The 17,189-nt window shown below is 40.6% G+C and overlaps 1 protein-coding gene and 1 non-coding gene across 2 annotated transcripts in view; both read right to left on the bottom strand.

Annotated features, from left to right (window-relative positions):
• The window catches only part of WDR36 (WD repeat domain 36), a 55,523-nt gene extending 52,178 nt beyond the window's left edge, over nucleotides 1-3,345 (bottom strand). The window contains exons 1-2 of the mRNA XM_049769124.1: nucleotides 3,195-3,345; nucleotides 1,939-1,966 (exon numbers count right to left, since the gene is read on the bottom strand). Coding sequence (XP_049625081.1) covers nucleotides 1,939-1,966; nucleotides 3,195-3,338 — 172 coding nt within the window. The 5' untranslated portion in view covers nucleotides 3,339-3,345. The remainder of the gene's footprint in view (nucleotides 1-1,938; nucleotides 1,967-3,194) is intronic.
• A 9,254-nt stretch (nucleotides 3,346-12,599) lies between these two features.
• On the bottom strand, nucleotides 12,600-12,739 carry LOC126002992 (U4 spliceosomal RNA). The gene has a single exon (XR_007493550.1). It is a non-coding gene; the product is annotated as a U4 spliceosomal RNA (small nuclear RNA).
• Between the last annotated feature and the right edge of the window lie 4,450 nt (nucleotides 12,740-17,189).

The following is a 17,189-nucleotide window of genomic DNA, read 5'->3' as shown; positions in this document are numbered from 1 at the left end:
ATCCTTCCTACAATATTGCACACTGACCCTTACAATGAAAATCACTTCCTTTTAGTTTCCTCAAGGTAAATGTGCCCATGAACTCTAGCTGTTTCTCTCAGGACATTATTTTCCTTAATACTGCCTCACTGTCAAGGCCCTACTAGCCCTTTCTTTCTGTTTACTCTTCTGAGAACAGACTATTTAACGTTGCGTGTTCCATGTGGGGATTCATTTCTTAGTACTCCTTAGTCATTCACTCTTCCTTCCATAGTCTTGGTTTTTTTTTTTTTTTTTTTGGTTTTTGGGTCACACCCTGTGACGCTCAGGGGTTACTCCTGGCTATGCGCTCAGAAGTTGCTCCTGGCTTCTTGGGGGACCATATGGGACGCCGGGGGATCGAACCTCGGTCCGTCCTAGGCTAGCGCAGGCAAGGCAGGCACCTTACCTCCAGCGCCACCGCCCGGCCCCCATAGTCTTAAAAATATCTAAGTTTAATACACACTAAATATCTTAGAGCTAGCTTCCCTAATTCTATTAATCAGCTTTAAAGGCTGTAATAGGGGCCAGAGGGACAATACAGTGGGTAGGATGATGTCTTGAATACAGCAGACCTAGGTTCTCAATCTCAGTACCTAACATGGTACTCCAATCCCCTCTAAGAATAACTGATCCCTGAGGGTCAGACAGGAGTCAGCCCTGAGAACTGCCAGATGTAGACTCCCCCACCAAACAAAAAAACAAATGTAACAAATAAAAGGCTGGAAATGTGGCTCAGTGGGAGAATACACAATTGGTATGTGTGAGACTCTAAGTATAATCCTTGCACCACAAAAATAATTAATAGATAAATGTATATAAATAGGAGCCAGAGCACCGTGGTAAGGCATTTGCCTTGCATGCGGAGATCTAAGACGGACCTTGGTTTGATCCCCCTTTATCACATATGGTCCCCTGAGCCAGAAGCGATTTCTGAGCTCTTAGCCATAATAGATAAATGTATATAAATAGGAGCCAGAGCACCGTGGTAAGGCATTTGCCTTGCATGCGGAGATCTAAGACGGACCTTGGTTTGATCCCCCTTTATCACATATGGTCCCCTGAGCCAGGAGCGATTTCTGAGCGCTTAGCCAGGAGTAATCCCTGAGCATCACAGGGTGTACCCAAAAAGCAAAATAAATAAATAAATAAATAAATAATTTACAAAATGTATATAAATTATTCAATATTTCAAAAAAAATCCTATCAGATCAAAACCAAAAAATATTTTCTTCTAAATTGTTTCATCACAAATTCATTATTTCAGATTTCTTTTATATTCCTGCCATAGTGTATAACAAAATATAATTGAAAGGCAACATCAGCGGTTGGAGTGATAGCCAGCGGTAGGGCGTTTGTCTTGCATGCAGCTGACCCAAGAAGACCCAGGTTCAATCCTTGGCATCCCAGATGGTCCCCGAGCCTGCCAGGAGCGATTCCTGAGTGCAGAGTCAGGAATAATCCCTGAGTGCCACCGGATGTGGCACAAAAACTAACAAAAGGAAAAAAAAAAAAAAAGAAGCATCAGAAAGTATCAAACTGATGACATTTTTATCAAGAACTAGCTTTGGGATCAGAAACAGCAAAAGGGCTGAACCTATGTAAGAGGCAGGGTTAAATGTTTGGCACTGCAAAGGTGACCCCCACCCCCTTACTGCTGGGAGGTAATAGACCTTAGGTGCTATAAATGTGGGCCATGGGTCATCTATACCCCTTCCACCCCACCAATAAAGAACTATCCTTCATATTCTTCAGAGAGGTCAATGTTGTGATTCACAAAGTCTAAAGAACTATTGCAGTTGAAAAAGAATTAGAGACATACAGAGACGTACATACAATAAGTGAATGCAATACATCAATGTGTTGTGCATGTTTACAAAGGAACTAAATAAGAAGAAATTCAAGATAAAATATACTTACTTACGGCAATCAGACTAAGTTTCTGAACCTGTTTAAAAAATAAGTAAACATTTTATGAATATAATTATAGTAACATAATATTTGAAGATTAATATATAATCTATAAGTTTGCGATGCTGTTCATTCTAAAAGAGACACTAGTTTACATCATAGTAGTTTCTATTACTTCATCAGGAACATATGAGCCATTAGTATTTACTAGTTAAATAATTTGTAGTATAGCAAATATTTTAGGACTTTGTAAGCTATGTAGTCTTTGTTGCAACAGTTAACATGCATGAGATTAGCCAGGCACTATATTATATATAATCAAATGTGCACGGTCACTTCCAATGGTTTTTATGTACAGACAAATTTCATCCTATGTGCTATGAAAAGCTTGATGGATTTTTTTTCACATCATCGTTTAAAATACTCAACTTACCCGAGGAGCCCATTTCAAGAGCTATCATGGGACAATTCCCAGAAATGCACAAGTGCTAGAACCGCAAGGACCCTGCAGGTCCCTTGATGCCCTACTTGTCTTAAACAGGAGACACCTATTTGCATCGCACAACAAACAGAATGAAATCCTACGACTGTTCCAATCTTACTGAAAAGCTGTGAAAGACCAAGAACCAAACAGACGTCGGAAAATGAACGTGTCAAGAGCGAAGGCCACCTAGTATCCAAAACAAGTGGCTACAGGACTGGCTTGCAAGCCGCGGCCTGACGCTAGTATGTGGCCACTGGTCCAGCTGTAGGACTCGAGTCCTCCTCCTCCTCCCGGCGCCTCCAACCCCGCTTGCGAACTAAGAGCAGGGGCACAGAGACAGCAGAGGGGCAAGGCGAGGTGTGCCTCGCGCAGCGCAGGGCTGGCCTCCTTAAATCGCCCGAACACCAGCAGGAGCGCTTTCCGAGCCGAGCCGGAGTCAGGCCCGAGCCCTGCAGCCCTCCGCCTCCGGAGCGCCGAAGCGGACGAGCAGCCCGGCACGGTGTCCTCGGGAGCCGGGGTGCCTCGGAGCAGCGCCATCCTGGCCTCGCGCCCCGGGAGCGCGGTGATCACTCCCAGCGGTCTCGTCGGGCTTCGGGGGTGGGTTCCGGGCTGGGAGCGCGAAGGGGTCTCGCGGCGTCGGGGCCGGAGAGCGTCGCGGCTGCGCGGGGGCCGGCGGGTCGCTGAACGCGCGCAGCCCGAGTCCCGGCGCGGGCTCGGACCTCGGGCCTCGGGCCTCGGACCTCCCCTCCCCGCGCCCCTCCCGCGCCCTCCCCGCGCTCACGTCGTAGGTGTGGAAGCTGCGGCCCACGCAGGTGGCCACGTGGAAGCGGCGGCGGAGCGGGCTGAGGCGCACCACGTGCGGGACGCCGTCGCTGAACAGCCCCAGCGCGCGCGAGCCCGCGAAGAGCGCGCTGCCCGCCGCCATGCCGGGCGAGGCGGGGCGGGTCGAGGCGACGCGAGGCGAGGCGAGGCGAGGCGAGGCGGCAGCGAGCGGACCGACGGGAGGAAGGAGGGTGGGAGGGACGGACGGACGGACGGACGCACGCACGCACGCACGGCGGCGAGCGCGCACCCGCTTCCGGCCCCGGCGGCCAATCGCGCGCGCGGGCCCCGCCTCCGGGGCCGCCCGGGCTGCCCCCCCCCCCGGAAGCCGCGCGGGCGCCGCCGCTCCGTTCCGCCCCTTTCCGCGCCGGATCGTGCCGAGTAAATGCACATTTCTCGACCTCTGAAACTGGGCGAATGCGTTCTGAAGTCCGGGAGAGCCTCTTGCAAAGCCCTTCGCACGCGACGTGGTTCGCACGACCACGCACACTGGACGGAGCTCGAAAGCGCACAGTGGCGGTCTTGACAGTCAACACGCACCATTCACGGCCACTGTGGGAACCCGCTGGGACAGGACGGGACGAGATGGCCGCCGTTATCTGACTCCAGGACTTCTAAAGTGAACACTGTGAGACGGGCACAAGAGACGCTGCTGTTTCACGTAAACACACACACAAACAAACCTGAGCCAACGGGGCAGTGACCCGCCCCAAGTTCTAAAACAATTGACTGCCATAACACAGGTTCAGAATGAGGCATCACAGAATGGCTGCAGACTCACATTAGCTTAGGGCCACCATAAACTTGGGACCCACAGATTCCCCAGCTCGACCTGGGTCGCAGCATTAACCCTTGTGTAGCAAAGCGGCCCAAGACCGAACCTAGCAGACCATTGGGCCTTTGCTCTTTGCCAGGATCTCTGCATGATGCAAATCTAAAATGATATCTTAATAAAAGATGGAGAATTAGTCATTCTGATTACTGAATATTAGTATTCCAGATATTTACTCTTAGTAATACTAAACTAGGATTGTAGTAGTTGTGTGCATGTTAGCTGTCGTGCTGTGACATGTGAACATGGTGGGGAGGAACTACGGACTGGTCAGATTTTCCATTTTTAACAGCCACAGTCATTTTTCTCAGAAATTCGATTCTACTTCTGTGGCTTTCTGCCACTAATTTTAAGGTAATTTATAAAATACGGATACTTTTATGCTCATGAATATAATTTAAAAATAGTTACATTCATTTCTTTTTATTACCAGAAATTTCTAGAAACCCAAGGAAATTTAAATATCTTTATTTTTTACACCATTATTTTATTGAGATTTGAACTACTGTGTAGATCGAGGAAAAGCTGGTTTTTTTTTTTAGTCTCACTCAGGGATCACTATTCCTGGGAGAGTTCATTCTGGCTACTCCATCTCCTACTTAATCTCAGGGATTCAGTAGGACCCCTAGAAAAATGCAATGTGACAATATATTGCCAATTATGCTAGAAATAAAATACTTGATGTAAGTTCGGTAAGCACATATCTTTTAGTAAAATGTAACAGTCTTCTGATCTGGAGTTTGGATACTATAGGAAATGCTTTTTTTTCTTAGCTATTCTTGTGAAGTCACTTACATGTTGCAGAATAGAAAACCCTTGAGTGGAAAAACCATTTATTTTCACATATAAATATTTTTATATACAACTCTCATTCCAAGTTTTACCTGTGGCCAGATTTGGAATGACAGTTTATCTACACTGATATCAGTATATTGACAGCAGAAGCAGTCTGGAAAATATCAATGTTGTTTTCTTTATGAAAATTGAACATGCTGTACATAGAGAATGCCTTTTTCACACCAGAATTTTGTTAACCTGGATGCAAATAAAAAAGTAATTCTTTCATGTTCTATATTCACTTGGATCCCGTCTATGGAAACAACCATGATTTTCTTCACCATCCCCAGGAATCCAACTTCTACCAGGGAAGGCCCTACTGCTGCCCTGGCATTGACTTACTCCAGAGAGGGATCCTATGGCACCCTGACAACTTGGTAAAGCAACATCCTGCATTGCCACCTACCTAATGGTGAGATGAAACCAGAAGATGCTCTGCGTCACTCTGACTTAGACATAGGATCTGTACAGAAACCACGATCTAACTACAGAACCCTGACATCAGAAACGGTGATTGTGAAAAGCTTTTACTGGGACCACAGAGAAAGTCTTTCTACTTAGTATGCCTAGGTATACCTAGTATGCCTGGAGCCTGGAGTTGGCCTTATGCAAGAATACTTCTTGGGTAAGGTCTCCCAGTTTTTAGACCAAAGGTTTTTTCTATTTCTCTCATATTTTGGTGTGCCTATGCAAACAACAACTGACACACACCCCTTTTTGTTGTAATTTTTATCTCGTATTAAAAAAAAAAACTTACTAAACCTTCTACTATTGTATTAATGAGTTTTTGGAGATAAAATAATTTTCACAAATACACTTGCTACTAAATTTTTATTTTTCTGTTTTCCGTTTTATTTTTAGTTTTACTTTGTATGTTTTAAATTACCTTGCTTTTCATCACCTTGAAACAAATATGTTATGATCAGCTATGTGATGCATTTTTTGGGGAGTTTTGGTTTTTTGGGCCACACCCCGTGATGCTCAGGAGTTACTCCTGGCTATGCACTCAGAAATCGCTCCTGGCTTGAGGGACCATATGGGACGCCAGGGGATTGAATCACGTTCTGTCCTAGGTCAGCCACATGCAAGGCAAATGCCCTACTGCTGCATCACTGCCCTGGCCCTGTGATGCATTTTCTTTAAATAAAAACAATTAAAAATATGTTCACACAATCTGAAAAAGAGAGTAAGTTTTCTAGAAACATTATGTTTATGATTTCTAATTATGGGTCTTCATGTTTGGTTTATGATTTGGGTGACAAACTTGATGATGCTCAGGGTGTAGGCTCTACACTCAGGAATCACTCCTGGCAGGCTCAGGGAACCATATGGATGCTGGTGATCGAAATGGGTCAGCACATGCAAGGCAAGCACCCTATCTATCTGTTGTGCTATCATTTCAGCCATGGGTGCTCATATGATATAATCTCCCATAATCAGAAGAGAGCTATTTTGTTTGAAAGTAACTTTCTTTTTGCAATCATGCTAAAGATTCCACCTATATTAACAAGTTTGAGATGTGGGAAAAATTCATCTGATTAACAACATTGTTGAAGTAGCCTCTAATAGTCTATACTACTCTTAAGGACCCTTTTTACTAATGTGTCAAAATCACAGGCCTCCAATAGTTTATAAGACATGAATTTTCTAGGCATATTAGTTTTAAGATAGCAGTTTTTCTTTAGTATTCCATGTATGGTTTCCCTCCATAGGCTATCTGGTAAAAGATTATATTCATTTAAATCCAGTATCATCAACTTTCTTTTTCTGTTTATAAAAATTCCACAGTACACTAAAGAGAAAATAAAATTTCTTCTCCATTTATTACCAGACCTTTCTGCCACTTAGGAACGAAAGGTAGCAAAATATAAATCAGTCAACAAATAAATATAGAATGAAACAAATGAATTCATATTAAAATGAGCACATTTATCTTGGCTTAGTATAATTCAGTCACATTTAGATACATAATAAACACAAATAGAAAATAATAAAGATGATTATCACATTCAAAAAAGTATTAAGAGGAGTCCTAAGTGCATACTTTTCTATACTTATATCATTGTAAAAATTGTTTCTTTTCTTTTAACAATGATCTTTCTGGCAATTCCCTATCATCAAATCTTTTTAATACCAGTTAATTGGAGTAAGAATGATCTTTTAATTCTCTTCCTTGTCTATTTGTCCTGCTTTAAACTTGAAAAGACCTATAAAATGGTATTTACGAATCAGTTTAGCATACTTTCTTGACTAATCACTCTGTTAGGAAGAGGTCATACAAAAGTACATACAGCAAGCAGGGTGCTTGCCTTGCACCTCTCTGACTGGGGTTCAAAACCCGGCACCTCATATGGTCCCTCAAATCCTGTCAGGAGTGATGGATCCCTCAGTGTAGCTCCAAGAGAAGTCCTGAGCACAGTTGAGAGTGCCTAATCCCACTCCACCAAATAGAACAAAGAATTCCAGTAATATGTACAGTGAAAGAGGGAGCATAGACATTATGTGTTATTCCTAGTCTTCGAGGAAAGCATTCAGTTCCTTCCACTGATTATATATTTGGCCTTTATAATGTTGGATTATAAACTCTCTATACTCACTTTGTTGAGATCTTTTTCATGAATGTATATTAAATTCTAGCTAATGATTTTCCTGAATGTATTGAGACATCAAATGATGTTCATTCTTCATTTTCCTAATCTGATGCATCACATTGTTTTATAAGTGAAAAACCATATTTGCACCCTAGAATGAATCCCATTTTTTAGATGAGTTGTATAATATTGATTGCTTCAGTTTGCTATATTGTTCAGAACTTCCACATATACGTTCATCAAAGATATTGGCCTATAATTTTCTTTTCCATGTGGTATCTCTGACTTGGGTAGAAAGAAGTGTGATGGCAATTCCATAAAAAATTTGGAAGTGTTTTTTCTCTAAGTTTTTAATACTTTGAGACATTATAGGTGTTAAGTCTTTACTAAAAGTGTCCATCTGACTGGACTTTTCTATTGGGACTGGTTTTTGATTTTTTGTTTCAAAGCCCACTGAAAGACACTTAGATGCCCAAAAAGTCTAGAGTAAAAATAACACAGAAGTCACAATCAGCACCAATTAGTTCAGTAAATCCTTGACAGTTGTGAGGATGTTTAATGAAATCAGACAAATGATGGCAGTAGTAAACAAAGAAGAAAATATGAGAGACAAGATTAGGAGAAATGAGTATGGTAGGAATTAGAAAAACTTCATAGAAACTCTGGGCCCGGAGAGATAGCACAGCGGTGTTTGCCTTGCAAGCAGCCGATCCAGGACCAAAGGTGGTTGGTTCGAATCCCGGTGTCCCATATGGTCCCCCGAGCCTGCCAGGAGCTATTTCTGAGCAGACAGCCAGGAGTAACCCCTGAGCACTGCTGGGTGTGGCCCAAAAACAAAAAGAAAAACAAAAAAAAAAAAAGAAAAACTTCATAGAAACTCTGAGCACCATGGGCCAGAGAGATAGCATAGCAGTAGGGCTTTTGCTTTCCACACAGCTGAACAGGACAGGGACATATATCAGCTCAAATCCCTGCATCCGATATGGTCCCCTGAGCTTGTTAGGAGTGATTTCTGAGTGCAGAGCCAGGAGTAACCCCTGAGAGCCACCCACTGTGACCTTCCTCACCCCCAAAAAAGAAACTCTGAGTACCAGAATAACATCTGCTGAGAAAAAAAACAAGGTGCTCCAAGATGAAATGGGGGGAACCACTAGAATAAAACTGAAGGTAGAAAAAAAAAAACCTGAAAAGAAATTAACAGTATATGAGGAAACTGTGATTCATTATGGGAATCATTGCGGTCCTTTAAGAACAAAAAGGTGAATTAAATGACAAAATGATCATTAGAGGAATCGAGAAAGAAACAAGAATTTCCCAGTTTTGAGGATTACAGGCAAAGGATTGAGGATTGAGATGATCGGGGGTGGGGGCATTGGTGGTGGTAATGTTGCACTGATGAAGGTGATGTTCTTTTTATGACTGAAACCCAACTACAATCATGTTAGTAACTATGGTGCATAAATAACAGTATTATTTAAATAAAAGATGACCCAAAAGGCCTGAAGGGTTCTAGCAAAACAAGACTCAAATAGGAAAACTCCAAGATATACCCAAAATTAAAAATCCAATATATGAAATATTGAAAGCAGCATGATCAAAAAAGAAATTAACATTCAAAATAAAGCCACATTTGATAGATCACAATAGATCTATCAAATGAGACTATAAGCCAGAAGAGAATGAATGTATATAGTACAAAAACTCAATGAACTGATCAGGTCACCAAAAATACTCTATCCATCTAGATTGTCATTCAGATTTAAAGGAACAATAAGAATATATGGTAATAAGGGGTGAATATCTGGGGCCGGAGAGATAGCATGGAGGTAAAGTGTTTGCCTTTCATGCAGGAGGTCATCGGTTCGAATCCCAGCGCCCTATATGGTCCCGTCCCCCCCCCCCCCCCCGTGCCTGCCGGGAGCAATTTCTGAGCCTGGAGCCAGGAATAACCCCTGAGCACTGCCGGGTGTGACCCAAAAACCACACACACACACACAAAAAATAAGGGGTGAATATCTAAGATATATTAGGTTTGACAGAATTTAACAAGAAAAAAATCTAACCCAATCAAAAATTGAGGAGAAGAAATGAACAGACAGTTCCTCAAAGAAGAAACACTAATAGCCAAAAGGCAAATGAAAAAAAAAAAAAGCTCTACATTACTAACCATCAAGGAGATGCAAATCAAAACAATTGTGAGGTACCATCTCACACCACAGAGACTGACACACATCACAAGGAACAAGAACAATCAGTGCTGGCAGGGTAGTGGAGAGTAAGAAACTCATTCACTGCTGGTGGGAATGCCATGTCGTCCAGCCTTTATGGAAAACAAATTCCTCAAAAAACTGGAAATTGAGGGATGTAGAGATAGCATGGAAGTAAGGCATTTGCCTTGCATGCAGAAGGACTCCGGTGGTTTGAATCCTGGCATCCCATATGGTCCTGCAAACCTGCTAGGAACGATTTCTGAGCATAGAGCCAGGAGTAACCCCTGAGCTGTGACCCAAAACAAACAAACAAACAAACAAACAAAAACCCAAAACAAAAACTGAAAATTGAGCTTCCATATGATCTAGGGATATACCTTAGGAGCACAAAAACGCAATACAAGAATCCCTTCCTCATACCTATATTCATTGCAATACTATATGCAATAGCCATACTCTGGAATCAACCAAGATGTCCCTCAACAAATGAATGGCTAAAAAAACTGTGGTACATATACACAATGGAATACTATGAAGCCTTCAGGAAAAAATAAAGTAATGAACTTTTTCTATACCTGGATGAACATGGAAACTTTTATGCTAAGTGAAACAAGTCAGAGGATGAGAGATAAACACAGAATAGTCTCACTCATCTGTGGGATTTAAGAAATACAAAAGATTGGGGCCGGGCGGTGGCGCTCGAGGTAAGGTGCCTGCCTTACCTGCGCTAGCCTAGGAGACGGACCGCGGTTCGATCCCCCCGGCGTCCCATATGGTCCCCCAAGCCAGGAGCGACTTCTGAGCGCATAGCCAGGAGTAACCCCTGAGCGTCACCGGGTGTGGCCCAAAAACCAAAAAAAAAAAAAAAAAAAAAAAAAAGAAATACAAAAGACATTATTGTGATAATGCCCAGAGACAATAGAAATGAGGAATGGAAGGACCAGCTCATGATATGAAGCTCACCACAAAGAGTGGCGAGTGCAGTTAGAGAAGTAACTACACTAACAACTATCATGATAGTGTTAAGTGAGAGAAGTATAATCTGTCTCGCATACAGCAGAGGATGGGGCAGGAGGAAGATGGGGGGGGGGCATTGGTGATGGAAAGGTTGCACTGGTGAAGGGGGATTTTCTTTGATGACTGAAATCCAACTACAAACATGTTTGTAATCATGATGCTTAAATAATAATAGTATTTAAAAAAGAGTATCAGGGATAAGCAACAGATTAAGAGAATTCATAGCCTTGAAGCCAGTCTTCTTGTAAGCATTGGAGTTTCTTCTTTTTCTTTTTCTTTCTTTCTTTCTTTCTTTCTTTCTTTCTTTCTTTCTTTCTTTCTTTCTTTCTTTCTTTCTTTCTTTCTTTCTTTCTTTCTTTCTTTCTTTCTTTCTTTCTTTCTTTCTTTCTCTCTCTCTTTCTTTCTCTCTCTTTCTTTCTTTCTTTCTCTCTCTTTCTCTCTCTCTCTTTCTTTCTCTTTCTCTCTCCCTCCCTCCCTCCCTCCCTTCCCTCCCTCCCTTCCCTCCCTTCCCTCCCTCCCTCCCTTCCCTCCCTCCCTCCCTCCCTCCCTCCCTCCTTCCTTCCTTCCTTCCTTCCTTCCTTCCTTCCTTCCTTCCTTCCTCTCTTTTCTTTCTCATTATTTTTTATATTTAGTCACATCCAGCGACACTCAGGGGTTACTCCTTTTGGAGGGGGACATTTTTGGGTCACATTGGTGACCCGCAGGAGTTACTCCTGGCTATGCACACAGAAATCGCTCCAGGCTTGGGGAACCATCTGGGATACCAGGGATCGAACCGAGGCTCATCCTGGGTCAGCTGCATGCAAGGCAAATGTCCTACCGCTGTACTATAGCTCTGGCCCCTGTATTAGTTATGTTTTAAAAGCCACTGTATCCGTTTATAATTAATGTTAAACTTTATGAAATTCCAGATTAGCTCGAATTTTGGAGTAATTACACAATAAGAACGTGGGAGAGAGATATATTCAAATAGAGTATTAAAAAAACATCATAAGGGTGCAACAAATGGTCAAAGACATTGGAACTGAAAATTTTGGTTATAGAACTGAGCTTACATGAGGATTGGAGAGTCCTTGGAATATTGCTGAAGGAAAGTTGCTCTCTCTTGCCAGATGAGGTTTTGGAATGATATACCCATGATAAGTATACCAAGTTATACTTTATACTTGGTAATAACAGTTTTGTGTGAATCTTTTGGGATGCATCGTTATTTCTGCCTCTTATACTTGGTGCCTCTTACATTTGAAAGATTGTTTCTGCCTGCAACACGAGCAAGTTTCCAGACATTACTTTTTCAAATACATTATATCTTCTCTTTCTTTTTGGAATCTTCACAGTATAAATATTACCACGTGATGCTGTATTGTTATCTTTGTTTTATAGTTTTCTCTTTATGGCTCTCTGTCCTTATGATAACATTAATTCTTCTGATTTATTAATTTGTTGATTTGTTTGCTAATTTTTTGATTTTTTTGGTTTTGGGGTCACACCTGGCAGCGCTAAGGGGTTATTCCTGGCTCAGAAATTTATGGCTCAGAAATCGCTCCTAGCAGGTTCAGGGAACCATATGGGATGCTGGGATTCGAATCTCTGTCCTTCTGCATTCAAGGCAAATGCCTTACCTTCATGCTATCTCTCCAGCCCCAAGTTTGCTGATATTTTAAGTTCTTCACTTCTGTGACTTCTTGGTATATTCTTCTATTTTCTATTTTAAATTTTCATTTTGCTCATTTATTGTCTTCCTGAGCATCTCTGTGATCATTACTTTGAAGCTTTATGTCTTAAATTAGTTATTTCAGTTTTCATTTTTATGTTTAATCTTTTATTTGGAGACTCCTGTTTTATTATCTTTCTTTTTCTTTTTTCTTTTTGTTCAGTCTCCGTAGAGACTGTCAAAAATAGCCAATGCCAACTACATTTCAAGTTGTCACTGCGGGTAATGGGAAAAGTTTTCAATTAGTAATAATCGTGCCTCGGATAAACCTCATTGGCTACGATACTGCCACTGCACAAAGCTTTATTATCTTTCTTGACTTTATGTATTTATTATATACAAAACTGGTATTTAACACCCAATTTGGGGAAGGTTTGAGTCCATTTCTCAAGTACCTATCCACTTTTTAAAGTACGTCACTATGTCTTGCAGTATTATTGATCTTTGGACCAAACAATGAAGAGGTGATTCCTGGGGATAGGTTTAGGAACCCAGGTTGAAGACAAGTAAATAATCTCCTGTCTGGAAGGTACTATTAACCTGTAGTAAGACACAAGTGAGCACAGTAAATTCCCTTAAAGTTCCTCCATTTATGATGATCCATAGTAGGTCTGATTGATAATCTGTTAAGCAAGCCTCAAAGCAAGATGTGCAGGTTTTCTCTAAAAGATACATGGATAAAGAAATGTTAATTAGCACCTATTTTCTCAACTTTGAAATTTTGAAATTTTAGTGTGAGGAATGGAATTTTAGAAGGATTATCCTATCACTTCTGAAAATCCAACAATATAACCCACCACACTTTTTCACAGTAATTTTGACATTTCCATCAATTATTGGAATATCTGTCCTCTTGCCTTAAAAACTGCATCATTTTGACTGTTTCACACATTAAAGCAAGGCAAATATACTCCTAAATTACTTTCAAAAGTACATACAGACATTTCTTTATTTTAATATCTTTATTATATAATTTGATTATAAACATGATTGAGTTGGGTTTCAGTCATATAAAGAACACCCCCTTCACCAGTGCAACATGCCCATCACCAATGCCCCAAATCTCCCACCTCCCACCCCTCCCCCCGCCTGTATTTGAGACAAGCTTTCTACTTCCCTCATTCATTCACATTGTTATGTTAGTTGTCATTTATTTCTTTCTCTAACTGTACTCACCACTCTTTGTGGTGAGCTTCTTAGCATGAGCTGGACATTTCAACCCTCATCATATTGTTTCCGAGATTTATTACAAAAATGTCTTTTATTTTTCTTAAAACCGAAAGATGAGTGAGACTATTCTGTATCTATCTCTCTCCCTCTGACTTATTTCACTCAGCATAATAGATTCCATGTACATACATGTATAGAAAAATTTCATGACTTAATTTACCCTGATTCCTGCATAATATTCCATTGTGTATATATCATAGTTTCTTTAGCCATTTATTTGTTGAAGGGCATCTTGGTTGTTTCCAGAGTCTGGCTATTGTAAATAGTTCTGCAATGAATATTGGTGTGAGGAATGGAATTTTGAATTGTATTTTTGTGTTCCTAGGGTATATCTCTAGGAGTGGTATAGCTGGATTATATGGGAGCTCGATTTTCTGTTTATTGAGGAATCTCCTTTTTGATTTCCATAAAGGCTGGACTAGATGGCATTCCCACCAGCAGTGAAAGAGAGTTCCTTTCTCAACACAACACCACCAGCACTGATTGTTCTTGTTCTTTGTGATGGGTGCCAGTCTCTGTGGTGTGAGATGATACCTCATTGCTGTTTTGATTTGCATCTCTCTGATGATTAGTGATGTGGAGCATTTTTTCATGTGTCTTGGCCATTGTATTTCTTCTTTGACAGAGAAGATGCCTGTTCATTTCCTCTCTCCATTTTTTGATGGGATTAGATATCTTTTTCTTGTAAAGTTGTCAATGCCTTGTATATTTTGGATATTAGCACATTAACTGGTGGATATTCGGGGAATAAATTCTCCGATTCAGTGGGTGGCTCTTGTATCCTAGGCAATATTTCCTTTGAGGTGCAGAAGCTTCTCAATTTAATATATTCTCATCTGTTTATCTCTGCTTCCACTTGTTTGGAGAGTGCTGTTTCCTCCTTGAAGATGCCTTTAGTCTCAATGTCATAGAATGTTTTACCTACATATTGTTCTATATACCTAATGGGTTCAGGTCTGTTATCAAAGTCTATAATCAATTTGAATTTTATCTTCATACATGGTATTAGCTGGGAGTCTGAGTTTGCTTTTATTGCAAGTGGCTAACCAGCTGTGCCAACACCACTTGTTGAAGAGGCTTTCCTTGCTCTATTTAGGATTTCTTGCCCCTTTATCAAAAAATTTGAGATTGTATGTCTGGGGAACATTCTCTGAGTACTCAAGCCTATTCCACTGATCTGAGGATCTGTCTTTATTTTAATACCATGTTGTTTTGATGACTATTGCTATGTAATACAGTTTAAAATTGGGTAAGAATTGCCTCCCATATTTTTTCCAAGGACTACATTAGCTATTTGTGGTTGTTATTGTTCCAAATGAATTTCAGAAGTGTTTGATCCACTTCTTTGAAGAATGTCCTGGATAGCTTTAGACAGAGGGATTGCATTAAATCTGTAAAATGCTTTGGGGATTATTGCCATTTTAATGAAGTTAATCCTGCCAGTCCATGAGCAGGGTATGTGTTTCCATTTCCATGTGTCCTCTCTTATTACTTGAAGCGGGGTTTTGTAGTCTTTTTTTGTTGTTGTTTAGGTCCTTCACATCTTTAGTCAAGTTTACTCCAAGATATTTGAGATTGTGTGACACTAATGTGAATGGGGTTGTTTTCTTAATGCCCATTTCTTCTCTATCATTATTGGTGTATAAAAAGGCCATTGATTCGTGTGTTAATTTTGTAGCCAGCCACATTGATGTATAAATCTATTGTTTCTAGTATTTTTTTGGGTTTAGGGTTTCTAGTAGTGTTTAGGGTTTTCTAAGTAGAGTATCATGTCATCTGAAACAGTGAGAACTTGACTTCTTCCTTTCTTATCTGGATTCCCTTGATATCTTTTCCTTGCCTAATCACTATAGCAAGGACTTCCAGTACTACGTTGAATAGGAGTGGTGAGAGAGGATAGCCTTGTCTTGTACCAGAATTTAGAGGAAAAGCTTTTAGTATTTCTCCTTTGAGGATAATATTTGTCATTGGTTTGTGGTAGATGGCCTTAACTATATTGAGAAAGGTTCCATTCATTCCCATCTTGCTGAGAGTTTTATCAAAATGGGTGTTGGACCTTATTAAATGCTTTCCTTTGCTTCTATTGACTGATATGATCATGTGGTTTTTATTTTGCTTGTTGTTGATATCATGTATTATGTTGATGGATTTACAGATGTTAAACCATCATTGCATTCCTGGGATGAAACCTACTTGATCGTAGTGAATGACCTTCTGGATGAAGCATTGGATCCTATTTGCCAGGATTTTGTTGAGGATATTTGCATCTGTGTTCATCAGAGATATTGGTCTGTAATTTTCTTTCTGGCAGCATCTCTGTCTGGTTTTGTTATCAAGGCGATGTTGGCTTCATAAGGACTATTTGGAAGTGTTCCCTTTTTCAATTTCATGAAACAGCCTTGCAAGAATTTGTATTAGTTCCTCTTGAAAGGTTTGAAAGAATTCATCAGTGAATCCATTTGGGCCTGGGTTTTTGCTTTTGGGCAGACCTTTGATTACCATTGTAATTTCCTCCACAGTAATGGATGTGTTGAGATATGCTACATCCTCCTTATTCAACTGTAAAACGTTTTAAGTCCAAGAACTTATCCATTTCTTCCAGGATCTCATGTTTTGTGGCAAGAGTTTCACAAAGTAGTCTCTGATTACCCTTTGAATTTCTGCAATATATGTAATGATCTCCCCCTTTCCGTTTCTAATTCAGGTTATCAAGTTTCTCTTTCTTGTGTGAGTTTTGCCAATGGTGTATCAATCTGGTTTATTTTTTCAAAGAACCAACTTATGCTTTCGTTGATCTTTTGGTTTGTTTTTTATGTTTCCACTTTAGTGATTATTGCTCTAAGCTTTGTCATTTCCTTCTGCCTACCTATTTTTGGTTTCATTTGTTGATAATTTTCTAATTTTATAAGCTGTGTCATTAAGCTATTGAGGTATGACCCTTCTTCCTTCCTGATGTGTGCTTGCAAAGCTATAAATTTTCCTCTTAGTACTGATTTTGCTGTGTCCCATAGATTCTGATATTTTGTGTCTTCATTGTCATTTGTTTCCAGGAAAGTTTCGATTTCCTCTTTGATTTCATCTTGACCCACTGGTTGTTCAGTAGCAGGCTGATTAATTTCAGTTGTTAACATTTTTCTTCTGTGTTCCTTTGTAGTTCACATCTAATTTCAGAGCCTTGTGGTCAGCGAAGGTAGCCTGAAAAATTTCTATCCTCTTGATTTTATGAAGGTATATTTTATGTGCCAGCATGTGGTCTATCATGGAAAATGACATGTACATTCGAGAAGAATGTGTATCCAGTTTTCTGGGAATGGAGTGTCATATATATATGCCTCTTTCTTCCACTCTTCTTTTCAGAGCTAGTATATTTTTGTTGGGTTTCAGTCTGTTTGACCTATCCAGTGTTGACAGGGCCATGTTGAGATCTCCCACAATTATTGTGTTGTTATTGATATCCCCTTTCAGATTTGTCAATAATTGTATTAGATATTTTCCAGGTCTCTCATTGGGTGCATATGCTTAG

This window comes from Suncus etruscus, chromosome 2 (assembly GCF_024139225.1).
Source record: "Suncus etruscus isolate mSunEtr1 chromosome 2, mSunEtr1.pri.cur, whole genome shotgun sequence".
Lineage (NCBI taxonomy): Eukaryota > Metazoa > Chordata > Mammalia > Eulipotyphla > Soricidae > Suncus > Suncus etruscus.
This window is presented reverse-complemented; position numbering and strand designations above follow the sequence as displayed.